A 14,124-nucleotide genomic window follows, 5' to 3' on the forward strand; every position below is an offset into this window, starting at 1 on the left:
TATTATTTAAATAATTAATCCCATTATTTTAGTTAATAGTTTTAATTTCATATTAGAATTAGAATGATACATTTTTTTTTAATTATTCTAATAATTAATCCAAGAGATTTAATATCAAAATTTTGTTATTATTTATTAGTTGATTCTTTTTATCTACAATACATGTAAATATAAAAAAAAAAATAAGAGGGCAAATTTATGAACAAATAAAATTCTTTTAATTTCTTTAGAATTGCGTTATTTATTTTCTTTTTTTATAAATAATATTTTAAAAAAATACAAAATTAAATTATCAAAATATTTTTAAATAAAATAAAAACTTTTCTCCTTCAGAGCTGAGCTGGCTAAGATAGACAAGAAGTACTACTTCATTTGAGTGTGGTATATTCATTCAATTGCGAGCAATTATAGAGTCATATGCTGTCCTAATATAAATAAGATCTTCATATATAAGGAATTGGAAGCCAGAATACTTTCCTGGGAGAACAAGAAGAAGGCAAAATCCTGACGACGACTGGACGCACAGAACAGAGGTTTGCTACATTTAATTTTCTATATTGAAAATTCAATCTGAATCCAAGAACTTGATACCCCATTTACTGGATCTGCAGAGTGAACTGGAGAAGAAAAGGTTAAAAGCCTTGCAACAATATCGCAGCGAGGTGGACGATATCAATGAGACTGCTGGAGGATTATGATCAAAGGCAATGGAGCGTAAAAGAAATGAAGATTTGAAGGTAAAAGAAATGCTTTTTGCTCTAGCATAATTGAACTGCTGAAGAGATTAATAAGAACAAGAGCAGGAATCCCAACCAATCATGGGAAATTCTACAGGAATTTAGAATTCATTTGCAAATTCCAACAGAACTTGTAGAATAAATTTTCATAATAACATTGGAACTTTTGGTACGTTGAAGTATTAAACAGAGCATACAAGACTGGAAGCTTATAGCTTCAAATCTAAGCGTTGTACGACATACATAAAAGCGGGAGGAAAAAGGAAAACACAAGAAGAAAGATTTGCGTAATCGATATTATATTTCAGTTTTTCTTCAAGAAACCTTGAGCCATCTTCAAGTATTGACCATACCCACCATACCCACCTTCAGAATGGCCAGCAGCACCGCTTGAATGGGATGACGAATGTGTGGCATCAGCTGCTGAGTGGGAAGAAGTGGGGGAATGGGAGGAGTGGTACTGGTGAAGATGATTCTCAGCCATCTCTACATACTTGCCAAAACTCTTCCCTTCGAGCTTGCCATAGTGAGAGGCAGCTCCAAGAAGATCAGCTGCAGCACCAGCAACCCTGCCCTTGTCTACCTTGTCAGTTTCGTGCTTAAGTGAAGCTTTGGCTGCCTCAGCCACCAACATGGCACTGGAAAGAAGCTCAGAGGAAGATGGTTGGTGGTGCTTGGTGGGTTTGTTGCTGTGAGAAGCTGGTGATGAATCCATGGATGTTGGGATTGGGCAGATTGGAATCAAGAATTGAGAAGAAAAACTGAAAAAGAGGAAGAAATATATGTGGATGTATTGGCTTTGAAAATTGGCCATTTATATACGTTCCTTCAGAGTGTTGGTGGCGTTTCGCTTCAATGGTCCACACGTTTGTTGCCATTCGTCAAATGTCAACTGCCAGCTCTTCATTTATTTATTCGATACTTAACATTATTTAATTTTTTCAATAAAAAATTTAGCAATTCAGAATCTCAGAATAAGGAAAAAAATATAAATATAAACATTTAAAATATCTTATTCAGAGATATTTAGATAGAGCATAATAATTTTTTTATTATTAATTAGTTTTTTTTTATTTTCGGTGATAAAAAAATTTCACCAACACTACTTTTTCATAAACTTGTTATTAAGGGTGTACAATTCTGACTCCAATTCAGTTTTTGTCTGAAAATCAGAACTAAATCGAAATTTTAATATGATTTCGATTCGATTCTTCGTTATTTCAATTTTAATTTTATTTGATTTTCGATTCTTCGATTCTAATTCTGTTCGATATGATTCTAGTTTGATTCTTGATTCTTACAATAATTTTATACAATTGTTTTGAAGTATGTTATTAATATATAATATATTATATAATATATCTTTAGTAATATATATAAGCATATTATATAATATGGATAAATTTCAACAACTGTCCCTGAACTTATATAATTGTAATACTATAGTCCTTTAACTTTAAAATGTAACATAAAAGCCCCTAAACTTTCAAATTTTGCAAAATAAAATCCCTCTAACTTTCAATTACTGATTTTTCAGTTAGAAATTGATGTGAATAGCTCCCATATGGCACTTAATCAACATTTCTCTCTCCTCTCTTATGCAAATTGTAAAATTATTCTCTTTACACATGAAAAATTATTTTGTCTATAGAGAGAAAAAGGACTCAATTTACACATGGCTTGAGAGAGAAAAGAGAAATATTGACTAAGCTCCATACTGGAACCGTCCAAGTCAGCGTCTAACTGAAAAACTATTAATTAGAGGTTAGAGATATTTTACTGTGTAAAATTTGAAAGTTAATGGGGTTTTATGTTATATTTTTAAAATGAGAGACTTTAATGTTACAACTAGATAAGTTCAGGGACAGTTGTCAAAATTTATCCTATATAATATAGTAGCATAAGTATATTATATATATACTTTTAACTATTTATTAACTATGTTATCTTTAACTATAAGATACAAATATAATTATGAACTATGCATGTATATAGTAGAATAGTACACTTATAATTTAGAATTATAAGATGATTTAATTTATTTATAACTAAAATATTAAGAAAATATAAAAAATGAAAGATAACATTACACACACACAATATATATATATATATATATATATATATATATATATATATATATATATATATATATATATAATTGGTTCTCAGTTTGATTTTGATTTGGTTTTGATACAGCTCCAGTTAGTTTTTAGCAAAAACCAAAACCAAAACAATGCATCAAAATAAGTTCGGTTTGGTACAGTTCTTCGATTTGGTTCAGGATTCTCAAGAACCATGCACAATCCTACTTATTACTTTTGTAGCAAAAAAAAAAAAAAAAAGAAAGTTTAAACCTCTAAAAGTCAATGAAGAAACAAACCGCACTACCAGACGCAATTGATAGAAGAATATTAACCGTAATTGAAGATTCAAAGTCTTCAACCAAAAGAAATCAAATATTTCGAACTGTCAAATAGTCTATTCAAATATTATTAACAAATAAACAAGACCTCGCAAATGAGGAGATAATAAAACCCCAGTAATAGATAGAATATGACTCTAATGTTGGCGAGAGAACCTCATATATATTCCTAATAAACATAAATCTAAGGGCATAAACCCATATCTATTATAAACAGATACAAATATAAGAGTTTATTAGAAAAAGAATTAATAAAAAATAATAAAACAAATAAAGAAAAACATTCTAGGAGTTGCCACCAATGAAAAAAGAGACACTCATCAGTGGTTGCCCAAAAAAGAGATCTGAAAGAAAAAAGAAAAAAAAAAGAGAGAAGAGAAAGTGAAAATAGGAGAGGAGAACCACATCCCGACGATTGTAGGGTATTTACATTATTTAGTTAATAATAGAGACATCAGAATTTCTTTGAGATGAAATGAGGGAACAACGATAGATATAGGGGGAGAGAGAAAAAAAGGGAGAGATTAGATATACATGAGAGAAAGGGGGTTTAATTAATAGAATAATGTTTAAAAAAATTACCATTCTAATGTGAAATTAAAATTATTAATAAAAATAATGTGGTGTATAAGAAAAAGTTAATTGAATTAGCATTTGTATAACAAGAAATAAAAAATTAGGTCAAGAAAATATTAGTTTAATTGGCATTTTTCATACTTACATATCCACGAGGATGCAGGAGTTTTAACATAAGAAAACACCAATCATATGATGATTTCTAGTTTTATCAATCAAATGCAGCCCATGAGGCCACTAGTCAAAATGAATTTTTTTTTTTTTTTGTATGCATAGAAAATTTCTACACTTAAAGGCTTTTTTTTTATAAGAAATTTCTTTACTTATGCGTACAGGCAAATGCTTTGATGTCACCTTTTTTTTTTAATTTTTATTTTTTAATTAATATTTTTCTTTTAAATTTATGAGGATATTCTTTTATGTTCATTTTATGATTTATAGAAAATTAATTTCTTTAAGGTTCATGATTACCCCTTTTAACAATATCTTCTCCAAGAATCGAATTCAAATTCTCCCCTTCAAAGCGTAATTACTATAAAAAAATAATCAAATCAATTTTTGTAATCGATTGAAATTGATTATTGTTAGTAATTGATTTGTAATTTTTGATTTTTGATGTAGATTAATAAAATAAAAAAATAAAATATTAACATAATAAATCATAACTATCATAATAAATATTTATATTATAAATAAAAAATGTTAAACAAATTCTATTGCAACCCAATTTAAGCAGAGAGAGAACTAAGGCAATTGAAAAAATGAAAGCAATAATTTTTCATCTCTCTCTTCTCTTTAAATTCTCCTTTGACTCTTCCACAAGCAAAAATTATTTTTCTAGTTTCCAACGACACGACGTCGCCTTGCACTTTTTTTGCTCTTGAAAGTGCCATACAACTTGGCATCTTCAAAGAAAGCTACAAATTACTTTGATTGATTTGACAGCTATTGGAAATGCCAATTTGATTAGCATTTTCATTTTCAAGAGCAAAAATATATTCTCTTTGTACGTACATAATGTTACTCGAGATGGCGTTTTCAAGAGCAAATCTAAACTCTTAAATCTCCATTTTGAGTTGGCATTTTTATAAGCAATATTATCTTGATAAATTGTTCAACTTCACATTATTTTTCTAAATAATTTTATAGAGTCATATGCTGTCCTTATATAAATAAGATCTTCATATATAAGGAATTGGAAGCCAGAATACTTTCCCGGGAGAACAAGAAGAAGGCAAAATCCTGACGACGACTGGACGTACAGAACAGAGGTTTGCTACATTTAATTTTCTATATTGAAAATTCAATCCGAATCCAAGAACTTGATACCCCATTCACTGGATCTGCAGAGTGAACTGGAGAAGAAAAGGTCAAAAGCCTTGCAACAATATCGCAGCGAGGTGGACGATATCAATGAGACTGCTGGAGGATCATGATCAAAGGCAATGGAGCGTAAAAGAAATGAAGATTTGAAGGTAAAAGAAATGCTTTTTGCTCCATTACAATTGAACTGCTGAGGAGATTAATAAGAACAAGAGAAGGAATCCCAACCAATCATGGGAATTTCTACAGGAATTTAGGATTCATTTGCAAATTCCAACAGAACTTGTAGAATAAATTTTCATAATAACATTGGAACTTTGGTACATTAAAGTATTAAACAGAGCATACAAGACTGGAAGCTTATAGCTTCAAATCTAAGCGTTGTACAACATACATAAGAGCGGGAGGAAAAAGGAAAACACAAGAAGAAAGATTTGCGTAATCGCTATTATATTTCAGTTTTTCTTCAAGAAACCTTGAGCCATCTTCAAGTATTGACCATACCCACCATGCCCACCTTCAGAATGGCCAGCAGCACCGCTTGAATGGGATGACGAATGTGTGGCATCAGCTGCTGAGTGGGAAGAAGTGGGGGAATGGGAGGAGTGGTACTGGTGGAGATGGTTCTCAGCCATCTCTACATACTTGCCAAAACTCTTCCCTTCGAGCTTGCCATAGTGAGAGGCAGCTCCAAGAAGATCAGCTGCAGCACCAGCAACCCTGCCCTTGTCTACCTTGTCAGTTTCGTGCTTAAGTGAAGCTTTGGCTGCCTCAGCCACCAACATGGCACTGGAAAGAAGCTCAGAGGAAGATGGTTGGTGGCGCTTGGTGGGTTTGTTGCTGTGAGAAGCTGGTGATGAATCCATGGATGTTGGGATTGGGCAGATTGGAATCAAGAATTGAGAAGAAAAACTGAAAAAGAGGAAAAAATATATGAGGATGTATTGGCTTTGAAAATTGGTCATTTATATGTTCCTTAAGAGTGTTGGTGGCGACGTGGCGTTTCGCTTCAATGGTCCACACGTTTGTTGCCATTCGTCAAATGTCAACTGCCAGCTCTTCATTTATTTATTCGATACTTAACATTATTTAATTTTTTCAATAAAAAATTTAGCAATTCAGAATCACAGAATGAGGAAAAAATATAAATATAAACATTTAAAATATCTTACTCAGAGATATTTAGATAGAGCATAATAATTTTTTTATTATTAATTAGTTTTTTTTTTTGGGTGATAAAAAAATTTCACCAACACTACTTTTTCATAAACTTGTTATTAAGGATGTACAATTCTGACTCAATTCAGTTTTTGTCTAAAAATCAGAACTAAATCAAAATTTTAATATGATTTCGATTCGATTTTTTGTTATTTCGATTTTAATTTTATTTGATTTTCAATTTTTTGATTTCAATTCTGTTCGATATGATTCTAGTTTGATTCTTGATTTTTACAATAATTTTATACAATTGTTTTGAAGTATGTTATTAATATATAATATATTATATAATATATCTTTAGTGATATCTAAGCATATTATATAATATGGATAAATTTCAATAACTGTTCCTAAACTTATATAATTGTAACAATACAGTCCTTTAACTTTAAAATGTAACATAAAACCCCCTAAACTTTTAAATTTTACACAGTAAAATCCCTGTAACTTTCAATTACTGATTTTTCAGTTAGAAATTGATGTGAATAGCTCCCGCATGGTACTTAGTCAACATTTCTCTTTCCTCTCTTATGCAAAGTGTAAAATTATTCTCTTTACAGATGAAAAATTATTCTGTCTATAGAGAGAAAAAGGATTCAATTTACACATGGCTTGAGAGAGAAAAGAGAAATATTGACTAAGCTCCATGCTGGAACTGTCCAGGTCAGCGTCTAACTGAAAAACTATTAATTGGAGGTTAGAGGGATTTTACTATGCAAAATTTGAAAATTAATGGGGTTTTATGTTACATTTTTAAAATGAGGGACTGTAATATTATAACTAGATAAATTCAAGGACAGTTGTCAAAATTTATCCTATATAATATAGTAGCATAAGTATATTATATATATACTTTTAACTATTTATTAACTATGTTATCTTTAACTATAAGATAAAAATATAATTATGAATTATGCATGTATATAGTAGAATAGTACACTTATAATTTAGAATTATAAGATGATTTAATGTATTTATCACTAAAATATTAAGAAAATATAAAAAAATTAAAGATAACATTACACACACACAATATATATATATATATATATATAATTGATTCTCAGTTTGATTTAGATTTGGTTTTGATACAGTTCCAGTTGGTTCTTAGCAAAAACCAAAATCAAAACAATGCATCAAAATAAGTTCGGTTTAGTACAGTTCTTCGATTTGGTTCAGGATTCTCAAGAACCATGCACAACCCTACTTAGTACTTTTGTAGCAACAAAAAAATAGAAAGTTTAAACCTCTAAAAGTCAATGAAGGAACAAACTGCACTACCAGACGCTATTGATAGAAGAATATTAACTGTAATTGAAGATTCAATGTCTTCAACCAAAAGAAATCAAATATTTCGAACTGTCAAACAGTCTATTCAAATATTATTAACAAATAAACAAAACCTCGCAAATGAGGAGAAAATAAAACCCCAATAATAGATAGAATAGGACTCTAATATTGGCGAGAGAACCTTATATATATTCCTGATAAACATAAATCTAAGGGCATAAACCCAGATTTATCATAAACAGATACAAATATAAGAGTTTATTAGAAAAAAATTAATAAAAAATAATAAAACAAATAAAGAAAAACATTCTAGGAGTAGCCACCAATGAAAAGAGAGACACTCATCAGTGGTTGCCCAAAAAAGAGATCTGAAAGAAAAAAGAAAAAAAAAAGAGAGAAGAGAAAGTGAAAATAGGAGAGGAGAACCACATCCCGACGATTGTAGGGTATTTTCATTATTTAGTTAATAATAGAGACATCAGAATTTCTTTGAGATGAAATGAGGGAACAACGATAGATATAGGGGGAGAGAGAAAAAAAGGGAGAGATTAGATATGCATGAGAGAAAGGGGGTTTAATTAATAGAATAATGTTTTAAAAAATTACCATTCTAATGTGAAATTAAAATTATTAATAAAAATAATGTGGTGTATAAGAAAAAGTTAATTGAATTAGCATTTGTATAACAAGAAAAAAAAATTAGGTCAAGAAAATATTAGTTTAATTGGCATTTTTCATACTTACATATCCACGAGGATGCAGGAGTTTTAACATAAGAAAACACCAATCATATGATGATTTCTAGTTTTATCAATCAAATGCAGCCCATGAGGCCACTAGTCAAAATGATTTTTTTTTTTTTTTGTATGCATAGAAAATTTCTACACTTAAAGGCTTTTTTTTTTTTATAAGAAATTTCCTTACTTATGCGTACAGGCAAATGCTTTGATGTCACCTTTTTTTTATTTTTATTGTTTAATTAATATTTTTCTTTTAAATTTATGAGGATATTCTTTTATGTTCATTTTATGATTTATAGAAAATTAATTACTTTAAGGTTCATGATTACCCCTTTTAACAATATCTTCTCTAAGAATCGAATTCAAATTCTCCCCTTCAAAGCGTAATTACTATAAAAAATAATCAAATCGATTTTTATAATTGATTGAAATCGGTTATTATTAGTAACTGATTTGTAATTTTTTATTTTTTTAGTAATATAATTAATTTTTAAAAATTTAGCAACTGATTCAAAAATCGATTGTTATTTGTAACTATGAAGAGGGGTCATGTGACGTAAGGTGAAAGATCATCTACTAAGATTGCATAAAGTGCACTAGGTAATATCCAGAAAAGACGGTAGAGTCACATCGGTCTCACTTAAAGACTACTTAGACAATATTTCCTAAACATGCTATTCATAAAATTTTAATAGAATTGAGTTCACCGGTAAATACTGTGTTCCTATAACATTATTACGGTGCTAAAGATTTATGCCACAAAAGCCAAAACAGACAGGAATCGCCATTTGAGCAATAACCAAAACATATTCATTATTTCTTACTAGAAACATCTGATTGAGGCATTAAATTCTAAAAGGACAATTGAGGGACTTAATTGATGTACTCAATTTTTCGATAGGGTTGTGAAGAGCAACTTACTCCTTACAGAAGTTCCACAACTATCATCACCATAGCCTAATGTCTAGGTTTGGGATAGTGAATATGTAAGGGGGAGGTGTTAGGTATCCTTTATACCTGGTTTAACCTTATTAATTTAAGTATCAGTCCTCTATTAATGTTTCTAAAAGTCTTATTTATTATTCTTTTATCAAACTTCTTACCTAAAAATGCAAATTTAAACCTATGCACTCAAATAATTCAAATAGGGGCTGTTGTTTACAAATGACTTTCATGCGCAATTACTCCCTATCTTTGGGTTTGCTAAATTAAATTAAGTGAATTTTACTGAATGACTAAAATTAATTTATTATTGACAATATAATTTATAAACAAATTCAATTTATAAACAACCCTAAGTTTCTAATTTACTTATTTTATTTATTTATCAAGTTACTCTAAAGATAATTAAACTAAATAAATTATATATATATATATGTGTGTGTGTGTGTGTGTGTGTGTGTGTGTGTGTGTGTAATTTATTCTAATAAACATATAAATGTCCTAAACAATTACAACTTAAAAAAAATGTTTCTAATATGCTAATTTATTTTATAATTTACCATGTATTTAATTACATTAATTTACATACCAAAGTTGGTTTTTATACAAATAAAATTTAATTTTAATTTACTTAATATTTATTTAATTAAATTTCATGCACAAGTGGGTTAAAAATACAAATAAAATTTATTTTGTTATTTACAAAGTAAATCCTATTATTACGACATATTACATACAAAATTATTATTTTAAGAAAGCTTAAGAGGAATTTACCTTTAATTATTATAGTTGTCATTGAGGCAAGCTTTTCTCTTATAGTATGGCAAGTTAATCATTGTCTTACTCTTGTACGCTTTACTAAGCTCCACGCAATTATTACCCTTTTTGGTATTTACCTTAGGGCTACTTGCCAATTTATTTTTTAAAATAAAAAAATATTACAATTACAATTTTAATTACTTACAATATGAGCTTTCAATAGGATAAAACTATACAATGGCTATGGGTCCATATAACCTAATTCTAACACTTTAAAATACTATATCACATCATATATATCATTAAAATTAGATCAAGATACAATTTAAAACTTGAACACAAAAAAAAAAAAGATGAAAATTTCAGATCTGATAGATTCATTATGTTTTTGTATTTGAATTTCTAAAAATATCTAAACAACTATAAAAATTTCAAAAAAATTACAAGAGCAAGATCAAACATCATATTAAATTACAAAATTAATAACCACGTCAAAATCATTTTCAAATAATTCACAAAAATTGAAACTTTTAACAATAATAGATTTGCACTTCTTTTTTCAAACTATAATATCTCTCAAACTATAAATTTTTTTTTTGTGAAACCAATGGAAGAAGTTAGACAAGATCTTGAATTTAATTTTAGACCCAATAATCGCAAAAAAAGATAAAGAATTGAGAGAGATACAAGCCTTGAAAATTGATTATATTGCAAATCGCAATCTATAGACACCTTAACTGTGGACAACTATACTCAATTTGATAGCTTTATTTACGATTTTTAAGGCTAAAATTATCATAATTTCATGTTATAAATTTAATTTTTATACAATTTTTATAAAAATATAAGTACACGAAAATTAATTAAAAACAAAGTATAGAAACAAGAACATGTGTAGAGTTATTATCACCATCAAATATATCAAATATACATGAGTGTTATGAACATATGAGACCATCTAGAGGAACATAAATATGAAAAAATAGATGTATGAAATATTTCTTAAATATTTATAATTTAAAATATATACTTCAAAGAAATCTCAAAGGTTTCTTAAAGAAAAAATGAAGAAAATAAGAAGAAGAAAGAAAGAGAGTGAGAGTTTTTTCTTATGTTGTGTTGTTTTCTTCTCTCTCTCTCTCTCTCTCTCTCTCTCTCTCTCTCTCTCTCTCTCTCTCTTATTTTCTATCAAGTATTTATAGGGTTTAGGTAAAAAAATTATATAAAAAGTTTATATAATATCTAAATAAGAAGATTTAAAAACTCTAGAAGAGGAAAACTTCCTATTTAATTTTTATTTTCTTTTACAAATAACAAAAATTATAGGTTTTTATTTATTTAATCAAAATACTTTAGTGGACCTTATTGGCCTTAGAGAGCCCAATTAAGTCCAATTAAGTTTTTTAATAAAATAAATTCCTAAAATTAAATTTAAATAAAAATAAAATTGATTTAAATTTAACTAAATATTTTTTGCTCTTCAAAATTATTTTTCCTAAGAAACATGTCATACATATGATTATCTATTTTTAATGCCTGTAAATATGTCTCTAAATTTTTTATGATCTGGTTCTTTACAGTTTCAATGCACATGCCCACATAGTCACAAAAAATATTGGTCTACTGTAACTGATTTATAATTAGTTCCTAATCGAAATTAGAAAAACATTAAATATATAATTAGCAATTGATTTTAAAATTGATTGCTATTAGTTACCGATTAATAAATTCGTTGTGAATAGTAATTGATTTGTGAATCAGTTATTAAATTTAGAGCTTTTTCTTTTTTTGAAAACTCCAAAACTGATTTCTTATCCGTTGCTAATGGCAACTGATTTTTGAAATCATTTGCAAATCAGTTGTTAAATTTCTTCTCTAAAAAATTCTCACTCAATTTTTGTTTTTGTTTTTTGCAATCGATTTGTAAATCGGTTACTAACAACAACTGATTTTTACCTCCAAAAAATTCCTACTCATTTTTTTTTATTTGTAATCGATTTGTAAATCGATTGCTAATTGTAACTAATTTTTGCAACCGATTTCAAATCGGTTGCAAAATTATCTCCCAAAAAATTCCTGCCAATTTTTAAAAGAAATTAGAAACTGAAAATCAGTTGTTAATTCACTTATATAAATCATTATTCATTTTCTTTCTCTGTTACTCATTTCCTTTTCTTTATTTATTCTCTGTTATCTCATTTTCTTAATCATCTTTTTCTTTCTAATTTGTTTTATTCATCATCTTTTTTTTTCTCATCTTTTTAATTTAATTTATTTTTTCTTTAACATAAAATAAAAAATTTTGTACAAATATATTTTTTGTTAGTAAATTATTTATATTATTATTTTTTAGTAATTTTTTATTATAATATATTTATATGGTAAATTTTTTTAGTAATTTGTCTTATAAATATCTTTTTATATTTAATTTTTTGTTAGTATTTTTGTTCATAGTTGTTATTAGCAATTTTTTATAATAATTTTTTATTATTTTTTAGTACTAATTTTTCATTAATAATTTATAATTTTTTGAAAAATTCATTTATTTGAATTTTTTATTTGTTATTGAAAATTTAATTTTTTTTATAATTTTTTTAAATTAACAACTGAATTTTTTATTGTAAAAATTAGTCGTAAATAGTAATAGATTTATGAAAATAATTGTAAAAGTATAAAATTAAAGACACTAAATTCTTTTGTAACTAATTATGATTCGATTGCTAGTAGCAACTGAAAATCTTTTTATCAAAAATTTTATTTTTTTAAATTTAATTAATTTAACAATCAATTTGATTGTAGATTGCTATTTGTAACCAACCTCCTTACAAGAATTGGTTGCTAAATCGATTAGCCCGATTTTAATAGATTAGCAACATATTTAGTTGGTTGCTAATTTAATTTTTTGTTTTAATGATGAATCTTATCACTGCATTCAATACTTATTAGTTATTACACTAACTAATATAAGATGACCTAAAATTATTATATTTTTTTTGTCAATGCTTAGGATTTTTTTTAAGAGAATGGATATTAAATATTTATTTTAATAAATTAATATTTATCGTGCTATTCATTTTATGAGCCATGAAATAAATATTTAATTTAAAATTAATATTTGGTACACAAAGAAAACGCAGTTTGTCCAAATTAATAAATAAATATTTATCATGCCATATTAACAAATAAATATTTATATTATGTTTTTGTTTTTTTTTTTATGTATTTGGCTTCGACTGGGTTGTACGTTTTTTTATCTATTTATTTTAAATTTTTAGGTACTTTTGAAATTTAAAAAAAATATTTTCAAGTAACAAATTTATAATCTTATTTTTGGAAAGTTAATAATTTATATAATAATATAAAAGATAAGGAATTTAAATATTGATAATTTTAATAGAATTTGAATTAATTTATTTTTTATATTTTTATTGTAATCGAATGTATATTTAATTATTATATAGAAGAATATAAATAAAGGGATGAATTTTGGTTGACAAAAATATCTTTATATATTTATATTATTTATAAAAAAATATATTTTAATTCATATTCCGAAACAAATTCTTTTTATACAAGAAATTTCATTACAAGTTATAATTTAAACTCCATTTGTTTCAAAAAAAAAAATTCCTAGAAAACATTTTATATATTTTCTAGTATTTATGGTGAAAATATTTTCCTAATTAAACAGAAAATTAAATCATTTTTCATTTTTTAAACTTTGATAAACTTATTAAAATGTGAAAATATTTATGCATATATGAAATAATCATATATCATTAAGTTAATATTGCAACTAAATAATAAAAAATATTTTCATAAAAAATATTTTTCATAAAAATATTTTTTATATATAAATTATTTTCTATAAAACAAAGTAATTTAAAAATACATAACATTGCTGTGATAGCATTGAATTAGATTTAGAATAATGGTACAACCATATCATTCTATCCTTAAAGTTGCTTAAAACAAAAATCCCATCAGCCATTAAAATGCATGAATAATTTGAATTATTAATAATAAAAATAATAAAATTAATAAATAATTTTATTTATTAATAAATTAAAATTATTAATAATTTTATTACTAAAATTATTTATTAAGTTTGTTT

General features: G+C 26.5%; 2 protein-coding genes across 2 annotated transcripts; both read right to left on the reverse strand.

Annotated features, from left to right (window-relative positions):
* Positions 1 to 428: 428 nt before the first annotated feature.
* Positions 429 to 1,555, reverse strand: LOC110650812 (nodulin-related protein 1). The gene has a single exon (XM_021805928.2). It carries the CDS (start codon positions 1,549 to 1,551, stop codon positions 1,042 to 1,044), a length of 510 nt encoding a protein of 169 aa, XP_021661620.2. The 5' UTR covers positions 1,552 to 1,555; the 3' UTR covers positions 429 to 1,041.
* A 3,789-nt stretch (positions 1,556 to 5,344) lies between these two features.
* Positions 5,345 to 5,998, reverse strand: LOC131183306 (nodulin-related protein 1-like). The gene has a single exon (XM_058153998.1). It carries the CDS (start codon positions 5,925 to 5,927, stop codon positions 5,517 to 5,519), a length of 411 nt encoding a protein of 136 aa, XP_058009981.1. The 5' UTR covers positions 5,928 to 5,998; the 3' UTR covers positions 5,345 to 5,516.
* Between the last annotated feature and the right edge of the window lie 8,126 nt (positions 5,999 to 14,124).

This window comes from Hevea brasiliensis, chromosome 9, assembly GCF_030052815.1.
Source record: "Hevea brasiliensis isolate MT/VB/25A 57/8 chromosome 9, ASM3005281v1, whole genome shotgun sequence".
Taxonomy (NCBI): Eukaryota; Viridiplantae; Streptophyta; class Magnoliopsida; order Malpighiales; family Euphorbiaceae; genus Hevea; species Hevea brasiliensis.